This window comes from Bacillus rossius, chromosome 8 (genome assembly GCF_032445375.1).
Source record: "Bacillus rossius redtenbacheri isolate Brsri chromosome 8, Brsri_v3, whole genome shotgun sequence".
Lineage (NCBI taxonomy): Eukaryota > Metazoa > Arthropoda > Insecta > Phasmatodea > Bacillidae > Bacillus > Bacillus rossius.
This window is the reverse complement of record NC_086336.1, coordinates 20,527,676-20,552,358: the sequence shown is the minus strand read 5'-3', so window position 1 is coordinate 20,552,358 and position 24,683 is coordinate 20,527,676. Positions and strand designations below refer to the sequence as shown.

Genomic DNA, 24,683 nt, shown 5'->3' with positions numbered 1-24,683 from the left:
ACGGCTATACTAATGGAAAAAAATTAAGCCACATCTCCCAATCACAGTAAATAAAAAAAAAAATTCAGTGAAAATTTATTACAATGCTGTATAATGTACCGGAGAGAAAATGAATAGCACCGATGGTTTCCCGACTCATGCACGCAGCGTACAACTGATGTACCCGTACTTCGCTACGGCAGTCTACAGGCAGATCACTCTTGCGCCGCTCATTATACATGCGCCTCCTTGTGGGTACGCCACTGCCGCGCGATGCCCGTTGCCATGGAGACGCAGAAGGCATGAACAATGCAAAATCCTGTTCTCATGCAAAGTACCCACTGTTGCCTGGTTTTAACCACCCATGGGATCTAATTTTCGGAAAATGTCATTCTGCGTAACATAAGGAACATTACTGTGAAGTTTCAAGTCTGTAAGATATATATACTTGAAAAAAAGGGCAATTTTTGATATATAAAGTACCTGCAAAATTTCAACGGTGATGACTGCACTAACAAGGAAATAGTCGTTGCCATAGAGACAAATGAAGCATCAACAAAGCAACAGCCGTTGCCATGGTGATTTCCTACCAAAAACTGGAAATTTTGATATATTACGCCCCCGAAAGTATATATATAACACAACCATTAAAACAATTTAATATTTGCCGAACTCAACTTATTTACACAAAATAAGCATACCTTTTAATGTTTTTTCATTGCAATTTCCGCGTCAATTAATGCAGCCATATTTGCTGCATCAGCAAGTAGTTTGGCCTTTTTTGCCTCCAGTTCCTTAATCTCCAAAACATTTTGTTTCTTGATTTGAGCATTGGCATTTTCTTCTTGCGTTCTTTTTTTTCTTCAGTTCTAAATGTTCTTTGTATCTTGAATGAGCATTTTTACAAGAATGGATAAGACTTTTATCTATCAGAAGATTATTTATACTGCCCAGAACTGACACATAGTCATACACTTGTCGCAAAGCTATTAAGCTTTCTTCAAGCTGATTTTCTACAACACACTCAGCATTGATTGAAAAGCCCCTCTCTACAGATGCATTACCGTGAGATAAGATAAGCACAATTTTTACAAGTGACATAAAATTTGGAAAGAGCTCACTCAATCCAACTGCTGTCATCCAGAAATGGTCCAAACGTGAATTACTTCTTGTGTATGATTTAACACATTCTTGAATTTTTGGCAAATTACAGATTTTTTGGAAGTCACTTTTTACTTTCTCTGCAAATAATCCACTGATCCATCCTTTTTCAACAAGTGTTTCAAGAAGGTTGACCATTCTCTGTTGTGCAAATGCACTACTACTAGCAATGACGAGTGGATCCAGACAGGTTACAGACTTAGCTAATTTGTATGCCAGAGGTGACTTTAAGAGAATCTTGATAGCAAAGTATTTGTAAAATTTTGCACAATCTTGTTTGAAGAAAAGTAAGTCTGTCTTTCACATGAGATTTCAATTTCCTTAAATCATCTCTTGTAGCAAAACCCAAATCAATATTCATTGCACGGATAAGGGTTTCACTGGCTGACAAATCAATCTTTGAAAGCCCTTTCTTCTTAAGCACATCTTCTTTTACAAATCTTTCCATGATTGATTTTAACATTGAATTGAGAGCACTGTGTAGGAAAGGAACCAATGGGACATTACTTTGGAATTCCTTTAAGGGAGCGTTCAAGTATTACGTAACGAATTTGGGGAGGAGGGGGGGTCTTGTAAAACATTACGATGCGTTACAGGGGAGGGTTTGACCTACGCGTTACGTCACATTGTTTTTTTAACCCTTCAGAATGGTCCTGTAGAGACAGATTCTTTGACGCATTTTTTAAAACATTTTTTATCAAAAATTCAAATGGCATGATAACTTAAATTTAATGTACGATTGCTAAATGTATGATTGAGTAGTAAAAATTTATTAGGACAAAAAAAAATTAGAAAGCTCTTGCTTTTAAAAACAAGACATTTCAAATGTTAATAAATAACATTAACGCAATTAAAACAATAACAAAGGTATTTTAGTGATTTATTCCGGTACGTTACGCCACATAATTGTGACTTTTTGATAAAAATGGTCACTTGGGTTATGTAACGTTTTACTAGGTGGGAGGGGGGGGTACAGAAAAACGTTACGGTGCGTTACATGAGGGGAGGGGGGGGTCAAAAATATCAAAAAATTGCGTTACGTAATACTTGAACGCTCTCTAAAAAGGGTTCCACTTCAGTAGCCATAGCACTGAAGAATGCCAGCTTTGGCCCTAATAATTTGTCGTGTAATAACTCTGACACAATTTTTAAACTTTCACAATTAGGGACTTTTTCTCTTTGGTTATCCCATCAGCAAATGTAACCAAATCTGGTAGTATGTATTTCCTGAGCTCTGGAAGCAACTTTAACAATTTCCACCCACCTAACCGCACAAAATTTCAAGGGGAATCTATTTGACTTTGAGTACCGAATGAAGTCTCCTCTTCTGGAAGGAGAGTTTTTGAACAAATTGTATAGAGCATGCAAAAACTGTACTAGCTTCCAGCCAGTTGCAGCAAATCCAACCCTAAATGCATTATGTAATGTATGCAGGCCACATGTACCCAAATTAAAAAAATGTGGTGCATCTGCACTCCCATCATGCAAAGCAGCTTCAAGATCTCTAACAAATTTTAAGTTAACGTAGGACCATCCATCAAAATTTGTATCGTTTTTTTAAGAAGCTGAGATCCCACTAATTCCTGAAGAGAATTCAACAGATCACTGGCACATGTACGATTCAGGAATGCAGAAGTTAAGTATCTGCTAGTAACCTCAGATTTAGTTTCATTCCAAAATTTCACATGAATATCCATCTGCTGCCTTTGAGAAACTTTTGTCAAATGCAATAACTATGTGGTCACACACTTCAAGGGAGTTCGTAAGTTTATCTCTGAAATATGGTGCAATACCTTGAACAATTTTATAAGCTAATTTAGTTCTTTGCATCTGCATTTCACTGGCAACATTGCTGTCAGGAAACATGAGGGGCAGTGATGATGCCAGAGATACAGCACTACGAAATGATAAGTGATTCATTACAGTTGCTATACACCATACATTTTCCGCTTTTGCCACATCTTCATTAAGCAAATATTTTGTCATACCTGAAACTTCTGGATTTGATTGTGACGCATCTGAAGTACTTGGACATGGCACAGACGAACTACCTGCTGTTGTAGAAATCACATATGTTTCTCTTTTCTTCACAAAATAATCCAGTGGCAAATTATTTTTCTTACTTGACACCAAACGCACGTGTTTTGCCCCTCTTGCGTGGCTGGCTAATGCTGTTCTTCCCATGCTACCGATATTGATTTTAACATTACACAAATTGCAAATGGCATCTGCCCTGCACTTTGGATCTTTCTCCACCCATTCAAACACTTCCGTATATTTGTCACTGTATGTGGTGACCAAACTCTTTGACATTTTGATAGTCTGCGCAAATTACATGTTAGATTAAAAAATTAAAAACAACGTCCCGCATAACCAAACTTTTAAAAAACTTGAGAAAAGTATCCATGATACCGTGACGCAACAACATGAGCGCATAGTAATATAGACACACACACACACACAAAACTAGTGCTACCAACATGCGTGCTAGAAATTACTACCACCCTACAACAACATTTTCAGCTAAAATGCTGTTGCTTTTGAATACAGAAACATAATAAGTAAGGAAGTCTGAATTGTTAATGGTTTCTTACGTACTACAAAAGTTTTTAAATGCAATATGAATAAATTAACTTTCACAAAATATAGCACACGAGCATACTGTCGTGCTTCGACGGGTGGTGAACGTGCTCACGTCCAAGTTTCTCCATCATAGGCTTTTAACGGGAAGCCTAAGATGTACATCAAGTTCTGTCCCTGCCCGAATACGACCGAATATTCACCTTCGGCCAACCTCGGGTTTATTTATATATATTTATATTTCTAAAAACCGTATGTTATTGCGATTGTTACTTCATAAAAAAAATTCCCGGTTCTAATAAAAATTCCTGGTTGATTCCAGGTATTCCTGGTTTTTTTTAAGAAATCCTGGCTATTTCCCGCATTTCCCGATTTCCCGGTTGGCTGGCCACCCTGTTTAACCAATCATGTACAATTTTCTAAATATAGCTAACCAAACATCACCACTTAAAATGGAAAACTACTTGAAATATCACAGCACTCTTTTAAAACAATGTTATAAAAACATGTCGGAAAAAAAAAAGTTTTATTATTTTCATTCAGAAATACATTGCTCTTCAGAATTACAGATGAAATGTACACGAGATCATTTTTGTAACTACTATAAAATATAATAAAAAAATACTTACCATTAAATCATTAAGACACATGATTCTTAATAAAGCAGTAAACCAACTCTCATACTTTGGCAAAACCTACAATATGTGTATATTACTAGATGATGTATTGAAAACTTAAGTAAACATAAACACAGGGACAAGGCTTAACGCACCTAAAACACTTAACAGGTATCCTCATACCATTAACAATTATTTCGTGGTCAAATCAATAAAATTACAAAAATATTAAGTAAACAAACAAATATTTTTATTATCCGTATGATTTTTCACATTTGTTCAGAAGTTTTCTGAGAATCAATGATTTTCTCCACTTGAAAAAAAATAGCATACTATTTTTGTGTCACTTAAAGGAATTAAAGAAAAGTTTAATAAACCACGTATAAACATAAAATGCAAAGTAGCATCTCTTGTAAACAAAAAATTCCAGCTTTTAAACTAAATAACCAAAGATATAAAAATAAGATGTATAACTTTGTGTTGTAAGCACAGCATAAAGAGCAAAAATTGTGTTTGTTATGTTTAAAAAAATAATATAGACTGGCTTTGTAGTAGAAAAAATACTACGTTCGACATATAAAAATACTTTATTATTGAAATTTCATTCTCAGTGAGTGACATTTTCAGAAATAAAGCTGTATTTTGCACCAATCTTTATTTTTCCACAAAAATGTTTAAATATTACAAAACAAAACTTTCAAAAAAAAAAAAAGTTCTTTCGTACATTTTTTTTTTTTTAGATGTTTATTTTCAAAATATAACTAAACATTTCTATGAATGCATTCTAAATTTGTTTAGACATATAAATAATACTGTAAATTGATTTTAACGGGATCGTTGTCATGCTTGAAAAGCTAGTCCACAATCTCACTTCCGTAGCTGGGAAACCAATAATTTTTATTAACATGCACTCTTAATAAAATAAACATGTTTGATTAGTGCTGTTTTCGTTAGCGCTCTGTTTTCCTGGGACAAATTAATGTGTTACTTCAAGGGGCAGATAGATGTAAATACAGTTTTAACATTTGTTAAATTTTCACTTTTAAAAAGTCTAATTTTCTAAATAAATTGAGCAATTTTTAGCAGAGATTTTATGTAATAAGTACTAAAAATCAACATAGTGTGTTAGAATGAGTCTTATATTTGTGCAATAAAAAAAATGCATAAGTAAGAATTTTTCTGCATTACCTGAAATGGTAATGCAATGGGATACACAATTGAGTAGACCTAGGTTCAGATACTCATCCAGTCATCTTATATCAAAGTTTTACATGGTTTCCCAAAATCACTCTCAGAAAATGCTTGGATGGTTCCTTGTTGAAGGGCATATTGATCCCTTCGCCAATTCCTTGACGCTCGTATATTCCCACCTCCAATGTCCACGTGCTAAACAGTACTAAAAATAAAATAACCATGCAATTTGAAAACTGAGAAGAGATGTGCACTAAGGGCACTCTGATCGCCGCCAACGTACCCACCTGTGACCGTGATGTAGTGCGGGGACACGATGGTCGTGGGCTCGGGAGCCTGCTGGCCGCCCGCCGCGTCCTGGCCTGCCCCCGCCTCGCCGCTGCTCACCACCACCTGGGCCGTCACCTGGGCTCCCGCCCCGCCCCCACCCGACGCCTCCCCGCTCGACTCCTCCGCGCTCTCCAGGCACACCTTGATGCCGTTCTGGAACACACGCCGGCTGTCGTCACCCCTTTTTTCATTTCTAACAACATTTCAGACATTCTCAAGTATGCATTTTTCTGTAGCCAGTAAAATAAAAAAAATAAAAAATAAAATATATTACTTTCTACATTTTACGAAAATAGTAAATTCACTAATTCAGACCCCACTCATCCTAACATCCTGTTAATCCAGAAGGAAAATATGTTTTGTTTTGTTAATCCTACATCAGTTCATGGGTTAAAACCTCAGGAATAAAGATAGAGTAGTATTAAAACTAAAATTAAGCTGTAGGAAAAGTTGTAGTAATTATTTTTAAAAAAAATTATAATTTTTATAGCTATAACCATGTAAACAGTCATTAATTTGGTTATATTTTAATTTTTGTTGGAGTCTCATCTACATATATTTCTTCGGTCAAATATTTGTTTTTATTATTTTCATACACGAAGCACTATTATTAGATGGTTTCATTCCTCCAATTTGTTATAAATTCAGTCTTCAGTCAGTTCCCTTAGCAGCCTTGTTCCTTGGTTGCCACAAAAAACTGAACAATATAAGTTTCTTTTAGAAGGAAATAAGGAGAACAGGTCCGCCAATGAAGGAGCGAATACGTTGTTCGTATACGTGAGGGTCTTCGAATCCTCGGAGCCCTGCACGAACGACAAGAAGATTCGTACCTACGCGCCATAGGCAGATCTTTACTAGTATAAGAAATTAGGGATATCTGATTTTACCTGTCAGATTAAGGAAGTCTGTTTGAACCCATTAATTCCAACCACCATCAGTCAAGACCATATTATAGTGCTTCAAGACGAAGACTAAGTTGAGCAGTTACCATAAGTCCAACGTTGATGAGAATGTTCCTGCCTATAGGATTTTGCAACTCCCACGGAATTCGCTGAATTCTGGTTCCTGATGCCGAATCTTTTGAGTCGTATCTTTAGACATTTCTTTCAGCTATCTTGCTCCAGTTCTTCTATTGGGAACTTACTTGGATATGACGATCTGCAAACCTAACTGAAATTCAATGTTTGTGTCATAATCCATAATACCTACTACTAGAAACACCTACCATTAATTACACTGAAGGACAATAACTAAAAGAGGCTCTTAGTGTAGATACTAGGTTGTCTCTAGCTTCACGAGCAATCATTTTCTGTAACATAATTTAATTTAAAGAATGTATTTATACTGATAGAATGATGATACGTTAATAAACATTAAATAATTTTACTGTCGTTTTTGTGCAACATTTTTTTTTATTTGGAATAACCCATTCATATTTATTTTTTAAATATAATTAGGAGCAACATTAACGAAGATTTAAGTGAGTGGAATAATTGGTTTGGTAACTTTTTTTTTTGTGTGTTCGTTATGTTGGTATGAGGTAGATACACACTTGCACACATTATAATGTTAAATCTTACAACTATTTTTATTTTATCACACAAACACCACTTGATATTTATTATACGCTATAGTTGGTTGCTTCTAAAGCTATTCACTAAGAGGACATGCTGGTTAGACTGCCGGGCAAAAGTCAGAAAGATAGAATTAATTTATTTGCAACCTTTGAAAATTATATCTCTATCCATCACCAACAGACGTTTGATACCGATTTTAAAACTGGTGTAATGTGCTTTTTAAAGAAAATTTTGTTTCAGCTTGACATTCTTAGCGACTCAAGCAGATAACCTACAATGGCACTTATTTTTTTATAAATATGTATGATGTTTACTGACTCTAATGTGAAGATAGCCCATAACTTCTTAAGTACTGCTTAGCATGTATGTGTAAAATTATTAAATTAAGTACTACAATTTAATGTGTTCAACAAGAAAATAAGTGACAACATGCAATATGCATTAAACTTAATTCATAGTTTTGCTGATAAACAGTTCCATTTCTAACAGGTGACACACTTTACTGATAATACAAAAATGAGATAGTAATTTATTGCATGTGTAACTAATTAGGTGATATATACATAGTTATTAACTATCTAAATAAAAAAATGGTTTTCCTGTAACACAAATTAATTTTAATGTAGAAGGATCTAAAGGTAAACATTAACGAAGCAGCATCAAAATACTATATGGTGTTAGTTAATTATATTAATTACTTTAATGTGTCAATTGTTTTTATTTTGAAACAAATAAGCCTTCTTTTTTTTTGATTTTCCTGAATTTAAAATTTTCTTTATTTTTAGAGGTTAGGAAATAATTAATTTCATTTAAAGGCAAAAATACTGAGAAAAACACATCTAAAGTCAAAGACAATTTTGCAGAGAAAAAACAGATACCCCTGATTTTTTTTAAAGTGCTGTCAGCGAACTTCTTTTAGCTGCTTGTTTAAGTGTAGACCTAACCGCAGAAGCTAGTTGTTAGCTCCATGAATATTTTCATTTAGTTCTACCATTTCTGAGGTGCAATGATTAGCAGAGTAATATGGGAGACAAGTTGAACAAAGGGGTGTATAGAGGGAGGAGGGATCATGGGTGGAAGATTCAGAGAGAGTGGAGAAGAATGGAAAGAGGAAGGCAAGTATTCCTGGTGAGGTCAGGGCGAAAATGAAATAGGACTGAGGGAAAGATAATGGATGTGAGAAAAGGAAAGGACTTGAAGAAGAGGCTTCAGAAATTGGGCGTGTAGAGGGTGGATGGGGGGGGGGGGGGGGGGGGTTTTGTGGTCTCCTTGCAACCGGACGAAAACCCAATCACAAGTAAATCAATCAACCAATCAATCAAATCAATTATTCAAACAATAAATACATCACTCAATCAATCAATAACCTAAACTGGTAAGGAAAAGTCCTTGGCATATACATTGCCAAGAGAGAAAACATGGTAGCAGTGTAATTAAATGTTACACAAAGGGATTTAAAACACTGTACATATTGCAACTGATTATGAATGGAATTTAAAATTCAAGCCTAAATAATAGTTTAAAGCTGCAAATCATTAAATGAAAATTAAAAGTGTCAATAAGTAAATGTTACTATGCGCCTTCATGTTTTTTTTGATCATAGGTATAAATAAAAAAATTATGCAACCTACACACTATCACACCAAAAATTAAACCATAACATTATCTTATCTATTGTTGTAACCTAAGCTGCCCGAATAAAAATATGGACAAAAAAATCACAATTAAATAAATCACCAATTTTTAATAAATTTACTTCACCCAATCAAAATTTTAAGCAAATCAATGTTTTTATTTTCAGGCTGACTTTAAAATTGTTCGCAACCAAGATCAAAAACCAACTTTCAATCAAATGGTTTACTTTTATGTACCAATAGCATATGTACTGTAACTCTTACCACTTCCTTTTTTAAAATTAAAAGCCATTGAAAACTACAAACATACCACTTTAAACTTTTAAAACTAAGCATTACATACAAAAAAAAACCTACAGTGAAACTTGATTGTTATCTGTGAAAAAAAAAATTTGGAGGATGAATATGCAGGCATGATCAATAGCACGGGCTCCTGCAGAAGGAGCCGGTGAACGTGGAGGGGATACCTGCAGCACCGGGTGGCCGACAGGGGTGATGGTGATGGTGTTGTTGCCGGCCGACACTATCGCCTGCACCTGGGCGGCGGGCGTGCTGGGACTGATCCCCCGCGCCTGCTGCTGCTGGGGAGGCTGTGCCCCCACCACCACCACCCCCACCCCTGCGGGCTCCCTCCCCGGGCCCCGGCCCTGCTGCTGGGCCTGCTGGATGTCCGATGCCGCCATGCTGAATGCCGGCTGTGCCGTCGTCATGGCAACAGAGTCTCCCTGCCACAGACAAGTGTTCTCATGGTGTGTGTTGCGCACAAGCACCCCTGCCCAACCTCAATTTTTTGTTCTTTTTTTTTATAGTGTTAAACAAACTTCTCTTCATCAAAAGTTGTGTGAAACTATTAAGTTGCATTAATTGAAACCATTAATTTGTAAATACACCCGAGACCAATATATGACAGCCCCTCCCAGAAGGTCTACCGTGCATTGAGGCATCTGCGACACACGTAGGAAAGAGGGAAAAAAAACAAAGCATAATAATTTTCTTTCAACTGCTTAACGATAAATTACCCAACACAACCTCACGTGTAAGATTATAAATATATATTTTAAAAACTACATTTGGAAATGTGATAAAACAGAAAAAAATATTTACAAAACTAATAAAAAAGTATTTTTTGTAGGCTTTAATTTAACTGTCGCTAAGAGTACATCAATAATTTAATTAAAACAATGGTCAACAAAAGTTCACTGCCTTTAAAGATTTTTTAAATTCTAATAAATAAGTAAAGAAAGGATTTGTTTATGGAGTTGAAGAACTCTTTTGTAGTTAAATTATAACTAAACCAATTTCAAACTGCAGTAAAATTATTTTAAAATATATATACAGTATACATATATAATATATGTACTTTAAACTAAACTGTTACTAAATATAAAAAATATTATAGGATCAAAAATACATACTTCAAAGTGAGTAAATCATTTAAATGAGGAACTTTGTAGTTAGGTTTCAATGCAAAACAAAACACCCCACCAAATGAAATTACATTTCATAAAATATTTCTTGAAAAACCATAACTATGGACAAAATTAAACATATTCAACTTGAAGCCATCAAAATTTTAAAAAACTATGCCTTGTTACAATTTATGGATTTTTAAAATAAGATTGATTAAATCTTTATATAACTAAACTGCCATAAAAATATGTACGCATTATTTTATAAAAAAAAAATATAAATATAGTGTTGTCATAATAACTAATTAGTAATCAATTAAAACATCTAAAATATAATTACACAAAAAGTTTTAAAATAATGTGTTCTTTTTTTTGCTAGTACAATTTACTATATCATAATTTATCATGTGTACAAAATTTTACACATACATTTATACATATACTAGCTGACCCGGCAGACTTCGCACTGCCTAATTAAATTGCAATAAAGTCCTGTCAAAATGATTTGTAATGTGACTTTTTTTTGTTCCTACATATTTTATAGTCGGGACAAAAAATTCTCCTGAACAGAACTGTCACCCTGGTGACAGGGTGTTGTGAATAAGAAATATAATTAAATAAAACATATAAATAAAAAGATAAATAAAAAAAAGTAATCTCTTTATTGTTAATCATGTTAAACATAATAATTTTTATTTTCATTGTAGTGCATGATTAGATCTGTAATTAGCTTGGTTTGTAGCATTTCGGGTTCTTCTACCTAAATTGATTCGTCTAATAGGAGGCATATCTATATTATAGATTATTTTGTCACATGAAATAATTAGCGATCATAGGTAAATAAACACTGCACAAAACACTATATAGGTAAGAATTTGTTTCGTGTATAAGTTGACAAAAGCAAACTCATTAGGGTAGGTAACCTAAAATCCAAGGAAAAAAAAACACTGACATTGACAGTTTGTTGTTGTTTCAACTTTTTTTTAATTTGATATGACTTGGAGTCAAATCCTTCAAGCCGTATTTAAAATAGGGAAAAAAAATAATAAAAACTTAAACTTATGAAATACTTTTGGTAACGCTGGTTTTGTTTGACTGATGTAATGACTTGAAAACTGATGCATTTTGAAGTAAAACAAATGAAATAATATTGTGAAGCCAACCAAATTGAACTATTCGATTTCTGTTTTTTTTTTTTTTTTATTTATCTGTGCTCCAACGCACACTGTTTTGATAGATATGATTGAACGTTGTACAGAGGTAATAAAGTGCAAATTGACTCTTTGACGTTAGGAACATACCTACATTGTTTAAACAACAATGAGTGCTCGTTTTAGTTAGAAAACGTTTGTATGGGAAAAATAAAAGCGCTGGTTTTAGGGTTTTTCCGGCAATTATTCGAATTTTTCTCGCCGTAAAAACCATCTTTGAACTTCAACGAACATTAAAAAAAAAAAATTGGCCAAATTGGTCCAGGCGTTGTTGAGTTATGCGCTTACCAACACATTTTGCAATTCATTTTTATATTATAGATATAATAAAAAGTAAAAAAATTGGACTTTACAAGCTTACTATTTCTACTCCCATGTAAAATATTTTTTACTAGACCTGTTAAATAATATTAAAAAGAAATACTTCCCACAAGAATCCAGCACAACTGAATCAATACGTGGTATTAAATTTCTCCTGTGCGGGAACACGGAAGAGGTAATAAAATCTGCCGCTCAACACTGGCGGCGAGGGTGACTCAGGTAGGGAGGATGCCAGGTACCAAACACCCTCAGCCCCTCAAACCTCTCAATTAGAAGAGATAAAACTAGTCTCCATGACGACTACAAACAGGTTGAACAGCCCGTCTCGCTCCTCTCCCTTTCAGAGAATGAAAAGAGTCCACCGGATATATAACAATAAGAATCACAAATCCCTCGTCCTGTAATCCCCCCTTGTTAGACACACACAAACACACACACACTCAAAACATACACACCACATATTCTGAACAGTTTGGGATTCATGGGTCTTACCAGACATACGTAGGCCTACTAATAGTTAACAAGTTTAAAGCTTAGCTTCCAAAACAACTGACTTTTAATTTTAAACTCTTACATATTTTTGTAGAAGAAAAACCTTACTTCTAAGTTAACACAGGCTGGCCACTAAACTTTGATTTTGAAATTCATACACATTTCCAGGTTTACAAGGAACAAAATTTTGTTTTTTTTTTAAGGAATTTGCTTGATGGTGAAACTACGCAAATTTAAGATGTCTATATAAAGTTATGAACATATAAACGACATAGACATCATATCAAATTTAATTATTCTGTCCGAGCTGCCATGACTTAAAAAATAATAATTATACTTGAATAGAATAGTTCCCAAACTATATACCAACCAAAAATGATTAATATACATAGTCATGTGGCATATTAAATTTCCTTTAAGAGCCTTTATTAGCTTATTACTAAAACATAAGTTACTTATTAAAATATCAGAAAATATTTTAATGGTTTTTCACAAGCAATTTTATATTTTAAGACTATAGTTTTATTTGGAAATTATTAAGCTATTATATTTTACATTTCATGGCTCACCATAACACTATTAATTACTGAGAAGAAAGATAATAATGGTAGGCAAGAACAACTGAAAAAAAATTTGCAACATTTTGTTACTTTCCTGCTCTAGTCAGTGCAGATCCAGAGTTTCCAAAAAAAGTAACATTGGCTACGTACATTTTCATGTGTTCATCGAAATACTTACATATTTTTATTTGTGAATAGAAGCTATTGTAAATTTTCCATTGCCATTTTATAAATAAAAATTTTTAATACGGAGACCTATAAAATTTAACATTACCTAATTACATCATAATAAAAGAATAAAAAAGTAAAAAAATAAGTGAATGTAATCCTCTTGTTTATGCCCTTCAACTCATTTTCATCCACTCAAAGTTTGTGAGTTTTAACATTCTTTGTATGTTAATGTTTTAATTCATGGGGGAGGGGGGAGGGGGGGGAGAGAGAGAGTGTGTGCGTGTGTGCGTGCGTGCGCGTGCGTGCGTACGTGTGTGTATATATATAACATGAAGACGAATAGTGTTTACTCTACCTTTGTACATTGAATAAACATTTGATTTGGCATGTCATTTCATGACATCACAAAACAATGGTGAATGGAATCCATACACCCTGCCAGCCTGCTGATGACCCCAAATATTAAAGTTGGAAATTTCAACACGTGCAGAGTGATGTCACATACATTACAATTTCATAATCAGGTAGGGTCACGTCTGAGGACCACCTAATTGTACCGAGGATTTTAATCGTTTTAGGCCGACAAAAAAAAATTTTGAACTCTTACATATAAATGGTAAGAAAATATTTTTTTATCAGGACTGATATAGCCAGTTAACTATGTAACTAACAATTGTGATAGGAAATAAATTTACTTATATTTTCCCCATGCAAAACCTTAATATAACACTATTGATACTTCATCACTTGATCATTGCACTCCAAAATAAGAATAACTCTTCTGAACATCATTTTGGTGACATTACTTTTCCCAACAAACTATGTTCCAATGTACTAGCTCGTCTGTACGAAATAAACTGGAAAGAATATTCTGGGCATTTACTGCGGAATTTATACCATAAAATTGGTCGGAAGCTGTATACGAAATTCAATCCACAAAAAATTAAAAAAAATATATATATACTAGGTAAAATTAACATCTCATAACCCAGTCTCAATATTTGGGTGCCTCATGTATGTATTTAAAATCATATTCACTCTACACTGAAGCAATAACATCACCATATAAACAATGTGAATGCCCAAGAACGATAAAGGTATTCAATTTTTTGGTGATCAACCGCCAATTTTCAATATGCAGTGGTCGTTAAAATTAATCAAAGTTGAAAAACTACTTTAAAACAGAACTGCCACCAAATATAACATACTGTACTGACAGAGCATACTTTCCAAATAGTGTGTTGGCAAAATGCAGTAATCTTTATTTAAGGAGTTCAATACACACATTACAAACAAACATTTTTAACTGCACATATTCATAAAAAACTACAACAGCTTACAATAATCTACACTGCAGATTATAATAATCTTGAAAAAAAAATGAAATTTTTTTTTTCATAAAAAAATGCAAGCAAAAATTTTTTTAAAAAAAAAACCTATAAAATAATTTTAACCAGCCAAGTTATTTTTTTTTTCTAAAACTTAAATTTTATTATTTCTTAAGAAAGCTAAATTCCTGGCTGGAATACTATATGGAAATCTTAAACAAAAAATGTATTGTTCAAAATCTGTTATAGATTTCTCATCGGTGTCATAATTAGGATTAATAAAAAATAAAATCATCAAAATCTCCCCCCCCCCCCCCAATTTATTTTTAAAAAAAGTTACTTTTAATAAGGAATATGGCTGAAACAAAAAATAGTACCATTATCAGTACAAAAATGTATTATATCAAAGTTACCAAATTAGATGCCATCTTGGTTTCAAAAGTTTTTGTTTACATGGTGTCCGCACAAATATGTAATAAAATTTCCCTAACTTTTTCCTGACCAAAATATGAAACATTCCTGATTAAATTTTTTTTTTAATTAAATAACCCATTTTTCAATTATATAAAAAAAATTTAAAAATCCAGCCTTCACCATCTCCATAACCAGCCAAATTCAAACTGAACCTTGCATTATGCCAAATTAATACGTGAATGACTATACACCAAAGCACCATCTGTAAAAAAATAGCTTTCACAGTCTGTGTGATGGCAGACTGAAGTATGACATTTTCCTCTGAAATTACTATTACTCTGAAATTTCTATGACTTTACCAGAATTTCAGGTGGAGTGCTTGACTTTCTCTAACAAATTCTAGCTTCCCTGAATTTTGCCTTGTTTTCCCTTTTATTCCAGAAGGTACACACCCAGAGGTAGGTCATAATTATTTATCACATAATATTGCAAATTTGCATCTTTAAATCATTGTATATAATATAGAAGAATGCCTGTAGTTGTGACTAGTTGCTACCAATATTTTTCTCTGTGCAGTCACTGGTGTTTAGTGTATAGTATTCACTTATGGGAATGGACACAACTACTGTAATAACACTTTCACCAGACACTATGTTACAATCTCAGAGAATCTCTTATTGAGTACTCTCTGCCTTAACAAAGGCCAATTTCCAATACATACGGACACGATTATACAGTGGGTTGCGAAGAAAACCAAATAACACGATAAGCATGTCAGTACACCACAACACCAAAATTCAAGTTAATATACCACAAAGCACCAAAATGCAATTAAAATCATTAAAATATTAAATTCAATGAAAGTAATTTATTTAGAACGAAGTATGTACCACAATTTATGTAAAAAAGATGTAGCAAAAGTTTACTTTTTCAATTTTGGATTATGTGGTTAGTACATTTTTCAAATAAAGAAATAAGTAATGGATTTATTTTATCTTGGTTCATGCTTTTTACAAATCATTATATTGTAAAAGTGCATCATTTATCAGTAAAAATGACACTGTTTTTTTTTTTTTTTTTTTAAGAAATTAATAACATGGAACATCGTCACATTTGTTCAGTAATATGGTTATCTTTTTTAATAAACAGATTTTAAAAAAAATTACAACACAGAAATTTCCTGTTTTAAATATGAAATCTTCGTGTCTACCAATACCTGATAAAAATTGTAATGGCACAAAAAGTTCAAAACCAAGATGGCATCTTTCACTTCCTAGTCCCTCCACTTAACGTTAAATAAGGATATGTAGGACAGTTTAACCTTTACAATACTAAGTCCCACAGGAGCACAGCAATGACAAACATTCTGCACGCTTTTCGGCACCTAACACAAAGCAGATGAGAAATCTGTCAGGGAGTCTACACAAATATTTAATAGCATTTCCCCGACTTTTCCCTACCAATATTTTAAACTTCCCTGACTTGATATATTTTTGCAATTTTCTGAACTAAAAAAAAAAATCTAGCCTCCACAACAAACTTCCAAAGCCATTTAAAAGTTTGTATGAATATGCAAAAAAAAAAAAAATTTACCATCCAATAACTGTCACTGGGGAATTTACATGACTTTTCCAGGATTAGGTACAAGTAAATTCCTTGACATTCCCTGGTCAATTCTAGCTTTCTTCACTTTTCAGAATGTGGACACCCTGACTGACCAACGTGCAAAAATTCATTTTGGTTTTGCGATGTGTGTGCATATGTGTATATAACCAAAATTTCAGTTACAAGTTATTTATATAGTAAGTTACTAAAAATTTATATTAAAAAAGAGTTTTTTATTTTTACCAATGTCAAAATAACCAAACCAAATAACAAAGATTAAAAATAATATTTTTAAAGAGAAAGGAAACTTTCTAAAAATTAGTCTTGCACAATGGTTTATTGCTTTATTTTTATGTTGAAAGTAAAGCTGCATTATAATTAATAATTAATATATATAACATTAAAATTAATTTTAAAAAAATTAAAAATTAGAATTTACTTTGATATTCCACTTATCTGCTAAATTTATTATCCTTTGAATGCCTTCAAATGACTAGAAGGCCGACATTTTTGAGAAACATTTTCTTGTTAAGGTTAATTAGCAAGTTGGATGACCATGTATGCTAAGCACTTATAAATTATTAAACTATGTTTTCTTTGCTATACTATTTATTTAAATATACTTTTGAGTTGCTAGTGTCTCAGTCAATTTTTGTTTCGAATTTCAAACTTTAAAAATATTAAAACAAAAAATGGAAGTCGGTAAACAAACTAACAAAATAAAAAAACCTTTTAAAATAAAGGAAGTACTTTAAAGGCATTTTTGAAATTAAAATTTTTTTTATCCACCCGTCCATCTTACTTGGTAAAGATTTGACAAACGGACAGATACAAATTTTCAGGCCATCTGATTGGCTGTAGATCACGTGATTGATGGATGGACACGTGGCAGATCACATGATTGATTGATGGATGGTTGGGTGGGTAGCAGATCACATAATTGATGGATGTACAGGTGGCAGATCATTTGATTGATGGATGGACATGTGGCAGATCACATGATTGATAGATGGGTGGGTAGTAAATCATTTGATTGATGGATGGGTGGCAGATCATGTGATTGATGGATGGACATGTGGCAGATCACATGATTGATGGATGGACATGTGGCAGATCACATGATTGATAGATGGATGGGTGGCAGATCACATGACTGATGGATGGGTGGCAGATCATGTGATTGATGGATGGACGGGTGACGGATGGATGTGACTGATCATTGCACCAATAATTATTTATTAGGATAAGATATTTGCATAAAAAATTGACACACTGAAAAACTTTTGCATTGCACGGCAATAGCACGATTGAAATCACCTGATCCAACTGATCAACAAGCGCAACTTTACAAATTTAGCAAGTATATTACGCACCCAATAATGCTGAGCCTGAGCAACATCACAAGGGAGGGGAAAGAGTGTGAACAGAGACTTTGCCTGTTGCTTGAATGTCTGCAATATGGCTGAGGAAGAAAGGTTTCATCCAAGGGAGTAACAGCATGTCTGACTTAGACAGAATGACATAGCAGACATGGGATTTACTGACATATTTTTTTACTTGTGCTTGTTGAATTCTGCGATGTCATACATTTTTTCTGCCGGTGAGAGTGTACCATCATCACCGAAATCAAGTTCAATACTGTCTAAAGTTATGTCAGCTATGTCAATCCCATAGTTGAAATGCACATCTGTGTTGTGAAAGTGGCCAAGATATTATAATTATTAAAGCATAAAAAAAGTGTTTCTGCATCTTTCAGCCCATGCGCTTATTTACAAAATACTGCAACTTATTTTTTTCTAGTAATAAAAATGGCAATAATTCAAAAATTTTTACTATCCAAAAAATAATAATTTTTATGATACGATATAAATTCCAATTTTCATTTTGATGATAAAATATATTTGATTCAGGAGTTTTGGCTTGATATTAAAAAATTTTCAAATATTGGGACTTTTTCCGTAAACAGTAAGAAAATTCAACCAATGCTAAAAAGGGGTGGGTGTTAGGGGAAGCAATTGCACCCATTGTTCCCCCTTGAATACATACCTGTTTAACCACTTGTTTAGTATTTGATCTTTGCAGGATTTAAGTTATGGGTCAATCCATTTCAAATCATCCAGGGGTCTACACCCCACCCCCTCAGATTTTCTTGAAATTTTTTTTACAGCACCTATGAACAAATATAACAATGCGTATTTTTTATTTTGGCCAAATTCGCTTTAGTTTTTATTTTACAAGTTTTTTTAGAAAATGGTGCATTTTAACTGATCTGTTATTTGAGGTGCAAGATGAAAAAGGCACTTTTCAGTAAAAATCTAATTGTGAAGTTTATTATTTAATACTAACTAATGAATTTTACAATTTTTACTTGAAATTTCATCAGGGTTCCAAAAATCAGGTTAAAAATAACATTTGACTGATATGAAACCCTGTTTTCACTCTTTAAAGTTGGCGCTCTGTAATTTTTTTCATCTGTACAGCGATTTCCATAAATGTTCATAACTTTTTTCTGGCTGATCCAATGAGGCTGAGAAATGTCTCATTTGAAAGAGGATGAAAAGTACTATAATAATATAAAACAAAATTCATGGGTATTTGATGTTATCATTCGATAAAAAGGGAAAAACATATTATATTCTGTAAAGATGCATGTTAGCTGTAAATCGTTATCAAATCAATAGTTAGAACAATTATATTAATTTTATTATTACACAACAAATAGCTTATACACTCTAATAGGCTAATGAAACTAATCATATAGTTTTAATTTTGTAAAGGTTACTACTTAGGATTTTTATGTAACTTTTAAGTGTCGAGTAGGTAGTTAAAGTGTGTTAAAAATTATAGGTATTAATAAAGTTATTTAATTTTTTGGCTTACCTTTTTTGTTGATATGAAACTTAATATTTCCTTGGCCAGGCTACATTAATGTTTTTAACAATTTCTTTAGAAAGACTGAACATCATTTGTCCAACTTGAGCACTTAATTGTGGAACATCTATGGAGCAAATTATGTTTGTAAAAGGGACCCAGCACTTATCCACTCTTCCAACATTTTGGTTTTCTGATCAAAAAAATGTTTGTGATGGCCAGTGAGGGTGCATAAAATTGATATAAGCATCTTTATTGTCATCATCAAGCTCCAAAATGAGTCCAATGAATCACTTATCTTCATACACACAGCCTATGTAGGTATTTGGTTGGAAATTTGGAAGTTCTAGTTTTTGCGATAAACTATACCTCGATGAAAAATCTTTGTCACTGGTTATCCGTTTTGCTGCTATTACAGTATTAGATAGTGATGGAAAAAATGGAAAGATCTTGTGCCAGGTACAGTTTTATGTTCACTAAAATGCTGAGTCAACTTTGGTTCTACATTTTCTACACTATCTATATTAATGAATTTAAATATTATTTTCGAAAAGTGTTTGCTACAAAACTTAAACATTTCTTCTGGTGTGCAAATTTGGTCTTTATATGGTCTTTGGAGGTTGGCTCTTGTAACAGATCGTTTAACTGAGCCACCTGTACCATCGCAAGCACATTTTCCATGGCTTGTGGCATGAAAAGTCCAGGAAGCTTTTAGACTAAAATCTGCTTCATGAAAACAAAGATTGACTAAACTCTTGAAATTTTTGTATTGTGCAGCACAGCCATCTGTGATGTATTCTTCTGTTGTTACTTTTGGTTGTTTTGCTTTCATGTAACTGCAAATTCTGCTTTGTACTTCATAAACAAAGTTTACATCAAGTTTCATGTAATCTAATAAAAAGCAAAATGATTGCTGTGAAACAGAGGAGCTATCATCGTCTCTGTAATAAACTACTACTGGATGTAGTGTGCAAGATGCATGGGACCAATGATAACTTTGAATCTCATCTTGAAGGATAAATCCGTAATTTTCAGAAAAATCCATAAAGCAAAGCACTTCGTTTTGGGATACATTTTCTTTCCCTCTTTTTTTATGTATTCAGATTGTTGCTTTGAAATATAAGAATGAGGTATCAAGGTTTCAAGTTTTTCATTTAAAAGTGTAATGTACTCGGACAATGGTAGGACCATTGTTCGAAGCTGGCTCTGGTCATTATTCGTCCATTGCTTGAATATTATTTGGTCTTTATCATCATAGTCTTCCAGTGTTGTTTTAACTAAATCATCCAATTTGTCATAATTAGGACATTTATCACACACTCTTAACATGCATTCTCTTTTTACATCTTCACACATTAACATTTTAGTTAATTCCTTCAATTTTATTTTATCCAGATTCATTGGACTTATAAGTAGTACAGGATTTTGATGAATGCAACAAACACATACTGAATGAACTCCTCTTTGATTAACTGTTACACACCACTTGGCATAAGTTCACAAAACTTTGATAGTCCAATTTTGGCAGTAGGGTACATTTCTTTAAAAGCTGAGTACAGTTCCTCAAGATTACAGAGCATTAAACACTTTTGAATATGGACATTTTTGCAATACTAACTTTATCTTTTGTTCCTGGCATGATCCTACTAAATTTGCCATCCTCATAAAAAGCTTTGACATTTTCTAATACATCAATATGAACTTTGTTTCCTTCTTTTGGCTCAGGCATGGACAAAATGCCTCTTGTTTGACGCAACTGGTGTGCCTTTCTAACCATGTATTAAGTTACTTTAAATTCTGATGCAGTTTTCTTCCTCGACCATGATTGGGGTGTCAGAGTTAAAATTTTAATTTTTTCTCTCTTACTTTGGGTGATTATGAGCTTCTCTTTAATAGCATTGACAAGGTTGTCAAAATCTTGGGCCTTTTGTGCTATTGTGGATACAGCGTCCGTTGAATTTGAATCATTATATTCTAACTCATTTTCTGGTAGAGTCAAAACATGAACAACCTTTGATTTTATTTTACATTTAATTTCACTGACTTTTCGTTTCACATATTTAACCTTGGATCCTGTTGAGAATGATTTTACTTTTATCGGTGAAACTCCTAGTGTTGTCATACTTGTGTCTAAATCGTGCTTTTCTAAGGCTTTTGGACAGTAGATCAATTTTTTAAATATTTACTGACGTTAACATGCTACTGTCAAGGGAGTTGTCACTGCAACCGTCACTTATTTCATCACTGTCATCATCGTCTCAAACAATTTTTTTCCTGCAGTTGTCACAGATCTTTTTGCCAGGAACTAACACTGCTCCTTTTTTGCTTTTTACTGCTTTAGCAAATTTCTGTGAAATCGGTCTTAAGCCTGCTTTAATGACTTTTTTGTGGACATTGTTTGGGTCACAACACTTTTTTTGGTAATTTTCATAATATTCTGTATAGTACAGAAAATGATGTAAGCATACATCAGAACTAGATGTCAAGGTTCTTGCTAACCTCCAACTAAGGAGTTCTTGTACTTGATATGGTAAATTTGAAACTAACAGAATTTCTTTCTTATCCGTAAAATCGATACTATGACAATTAGAATCGGTGATCAGGCCCACACTACACTGTTCTTTAGGTAATAATGGCAACTCTTCATCTGAACTTATTTTTACAGTTAGTATCCTGCATGAATTAACATTTTGCCATTTATCTTGATATCACTAAAATATCAAAAAATATTTTTTTTAACACTTTATCAGTTTACTCTAACTACTTACTGCACAGTTTACTTGGTCCAAAACTCACACTGTTTTCTTTTATGTATAAATTAATTTACTATAAAAAAAACTATTTTACAAAACTAATTTTCATAATTTTTATACCTGTTCACAATTAACTAATGATAAAAACTGCTAGTGCTATGCTGCTCTTGTCACAACAGGGTCACAGAGCTAACTGAGGTTAGAGGGCTCAACATCCCTGCTGCTGTGAGTCACTGCTCTCTCTAAAAATGATGTCAAAAAGGTGTTTGGTCTGACTGCTGGCTGAAAGCTGCTTCACAGAAGCCTGGTTTGTTTCAGCCTGCCCCTGTCTGCCTGGCAAACCCCCCCCCCCCCTCCCACCAACCACTTTTTTCTATGGTCATGTGACTAACTGGCAAGGGACTGAGAATAAATAATAACTTTCCACCAAAGAAAAAAAAATTAAATACAAGGAAGCAGGGAGAAGGGGGCCTCTCCAGCAGATGGAGAAATACATGTGTGCGGGGAAGGGGAGGGGGGCAGTGCTGTAAGGTTTACATTCCAATAGCTGAGAAAAAAATACAAAGACTTCTCTTGTGCTCAGAATTTTACTGAAGACAAATATATGGTGCAATCCAAATTCGAGGGTTCATAGCAAGAAAAGGATTATCCAGGGTTTTTACAATGGTGGGTTCTAATTAACATGGAAAATCGAGAGTTTAGTGTAAATGTAAATCTCAAGTAAAAGAAGGTTAGCTAATTTTAAAGTGTACACAAACTATGTGTTATGTGTAATAATAAATAAATAAAATTAATATGATTATTCTAACTATTGATTTGATAATGATTTAGAGTTAACCTGCCTATTTTCAGCAAAATAATAATTTTTTCCCCTTTTTATCAAATGATAACATCAAATACCCATAAATTATATTTTATATTATTATAGTATTTTTCATCCTCTTTCAAATGAGACACTTCTCAGCCTCATTGGATCAACCAGAAAAAAGTTATGAACATTTACGGAAATCGCTGTACAGATGAAAAAATTACAGAGTGCCAACTTTAAAGAGTGAAAACAGGGTTTAATATGAGTCAAATGTTATTTTTAACCTGATTTTTGGAACCCTGATGAAATTTCAAGTAAGAATTGTAAAATTCATTAGTTAGTATTAAATAATAACTTCACAATTTAATTTTTACTGAAAAATGCCTTTTTCATCTTGCACCTCAAATAACAGATTGGTTAAAATGCACCATTTTCTAAAACAAATTATAAAATAATAACTAAAGCGAATTTGGCCAAAATAAAAAACATGCGTTGTTATATTTGTTCATAGATGCTGTAAAAAAATTTCATAAAAATCTGAGAGGGTGGGGTGAAAAATTTTGTTTTCTCTGGATGATTTGATTTGGAATGACCCTTTTTTTATCTATTATAGTTATGCCATTAGCTGCGTTGTTCCATGTCAATTGGTCTTTTCATTAAACTGTTGTGTGCACAACGGTGATCTACTTCTTGTCGTGAACTTCCCATAAAATAAATCTGTAAAAATTTATAGTTTGCATCCTACAGTGGCAATAGTGAACCTGATCTATGATATATTTTATAATTACCTCAAAATGGGCATGAAATTGTCAGGAAATACATTTGTTGCACCAAATGAAGTCATTAGGAAGCAACTGTGTTGTATTTCTGTATTTTTCGGGAAATGTGTGGAATATAATCCTGTTCCAGAAACCAATGAGTGCAATAGCTCTGGTGGCAGGACTAATGGCACCAATTTGACTTTGACACTTGCGCAACACAATCCAGGAGTTTCATTTCTAAATTTCAGTGCCTTAAAATGTGAGCACACAATTCTCATTGATACAATAGCAACTGACTGGTGTGCACTGTAATCAATTGTCATGTTGTAACAAAATGCAGCTCAATGATTATTCAATGTAACATTTATTTGTCTTCTTCCACGATTATCAAATTCATTGTCTCGCAATTGGTTTCTACTGACTGATGTTGTCTCATTTTATTCATATCAGCTTCGTTTGCATTTTCTCTTCTTCTTATATACATCTGGCACTGTTTGTTCTTGAGAAGTTTTAGAATATTAGACAGTAACTGTGACAAAGCACACCGCAGATCACTTTCAACGTCCAGCTTTGCTAAATATTTTGACTTTATGTATACCAATGCTGAAAATCCAGATTCACAGAAATATGCGAAAGAAAACTTAGCCAACAACCTCAAAGCACTTTTCAACATCCATGTTTTTGAATTCTGCGTTTGCTTGAGAATCACATGTTAGGTTGATTGCTTGTGCCAGAATATGATCAGGAAGTACATCCATGTCGATTTTTAAAAGGATCTCTTGTCCACTTAAAACTCCCAGTTTTATGACATATGTGAAAAATAGTCTACAATTTCATTTTGAAAATAGTCTACAATTTCATTTTGCAAAACTACCAAATGTCCTTCAATTAATTTATCTGTACCAACAGG

At 33.2% G+C, this 24,683-nt stretch overlaps 1 protein-coding gene across 6 annotated transcripts in view; it reads right to left on the bottom strand.

Annotated features, from left to right (window-relative positions):
* Positions 1-24,683, bottom strand: part of LOC134535570 (DNA-binding protein RFX2-like) — a 290,887-nt gene that overhangs the window by 198,561 nt on the left and 67,643 nt on the right. For 4 of the 6 annotated variants that reach the window (XM_063374761.1, XM_063374758.1, XM_063374763.1 and 1 more), the window contains exons 2-3: positions 9,537-9,794; positions 5,816-6,011 (exon numbers count right to left, since the gene is read on the bottom strand). In XM_063374761.1, the coding sequence (XP_063230831.1) occupies positions 5,816-6,011; positions 9,537-9,779 (439 nt within the window). In that variant the 5' untranslated portion in view covers positions 9,780-9,794. Of the gene's footprint in view, positions 1-5,815; positions 6,012-9,536; positions 9,795-18,626; positions 18,751-24,683 lie in introns of all 6 variants that reach the window. The other 2 variants (XM_063374759.1, XM_063374760.1) reach the window with 1 other exon arrangement.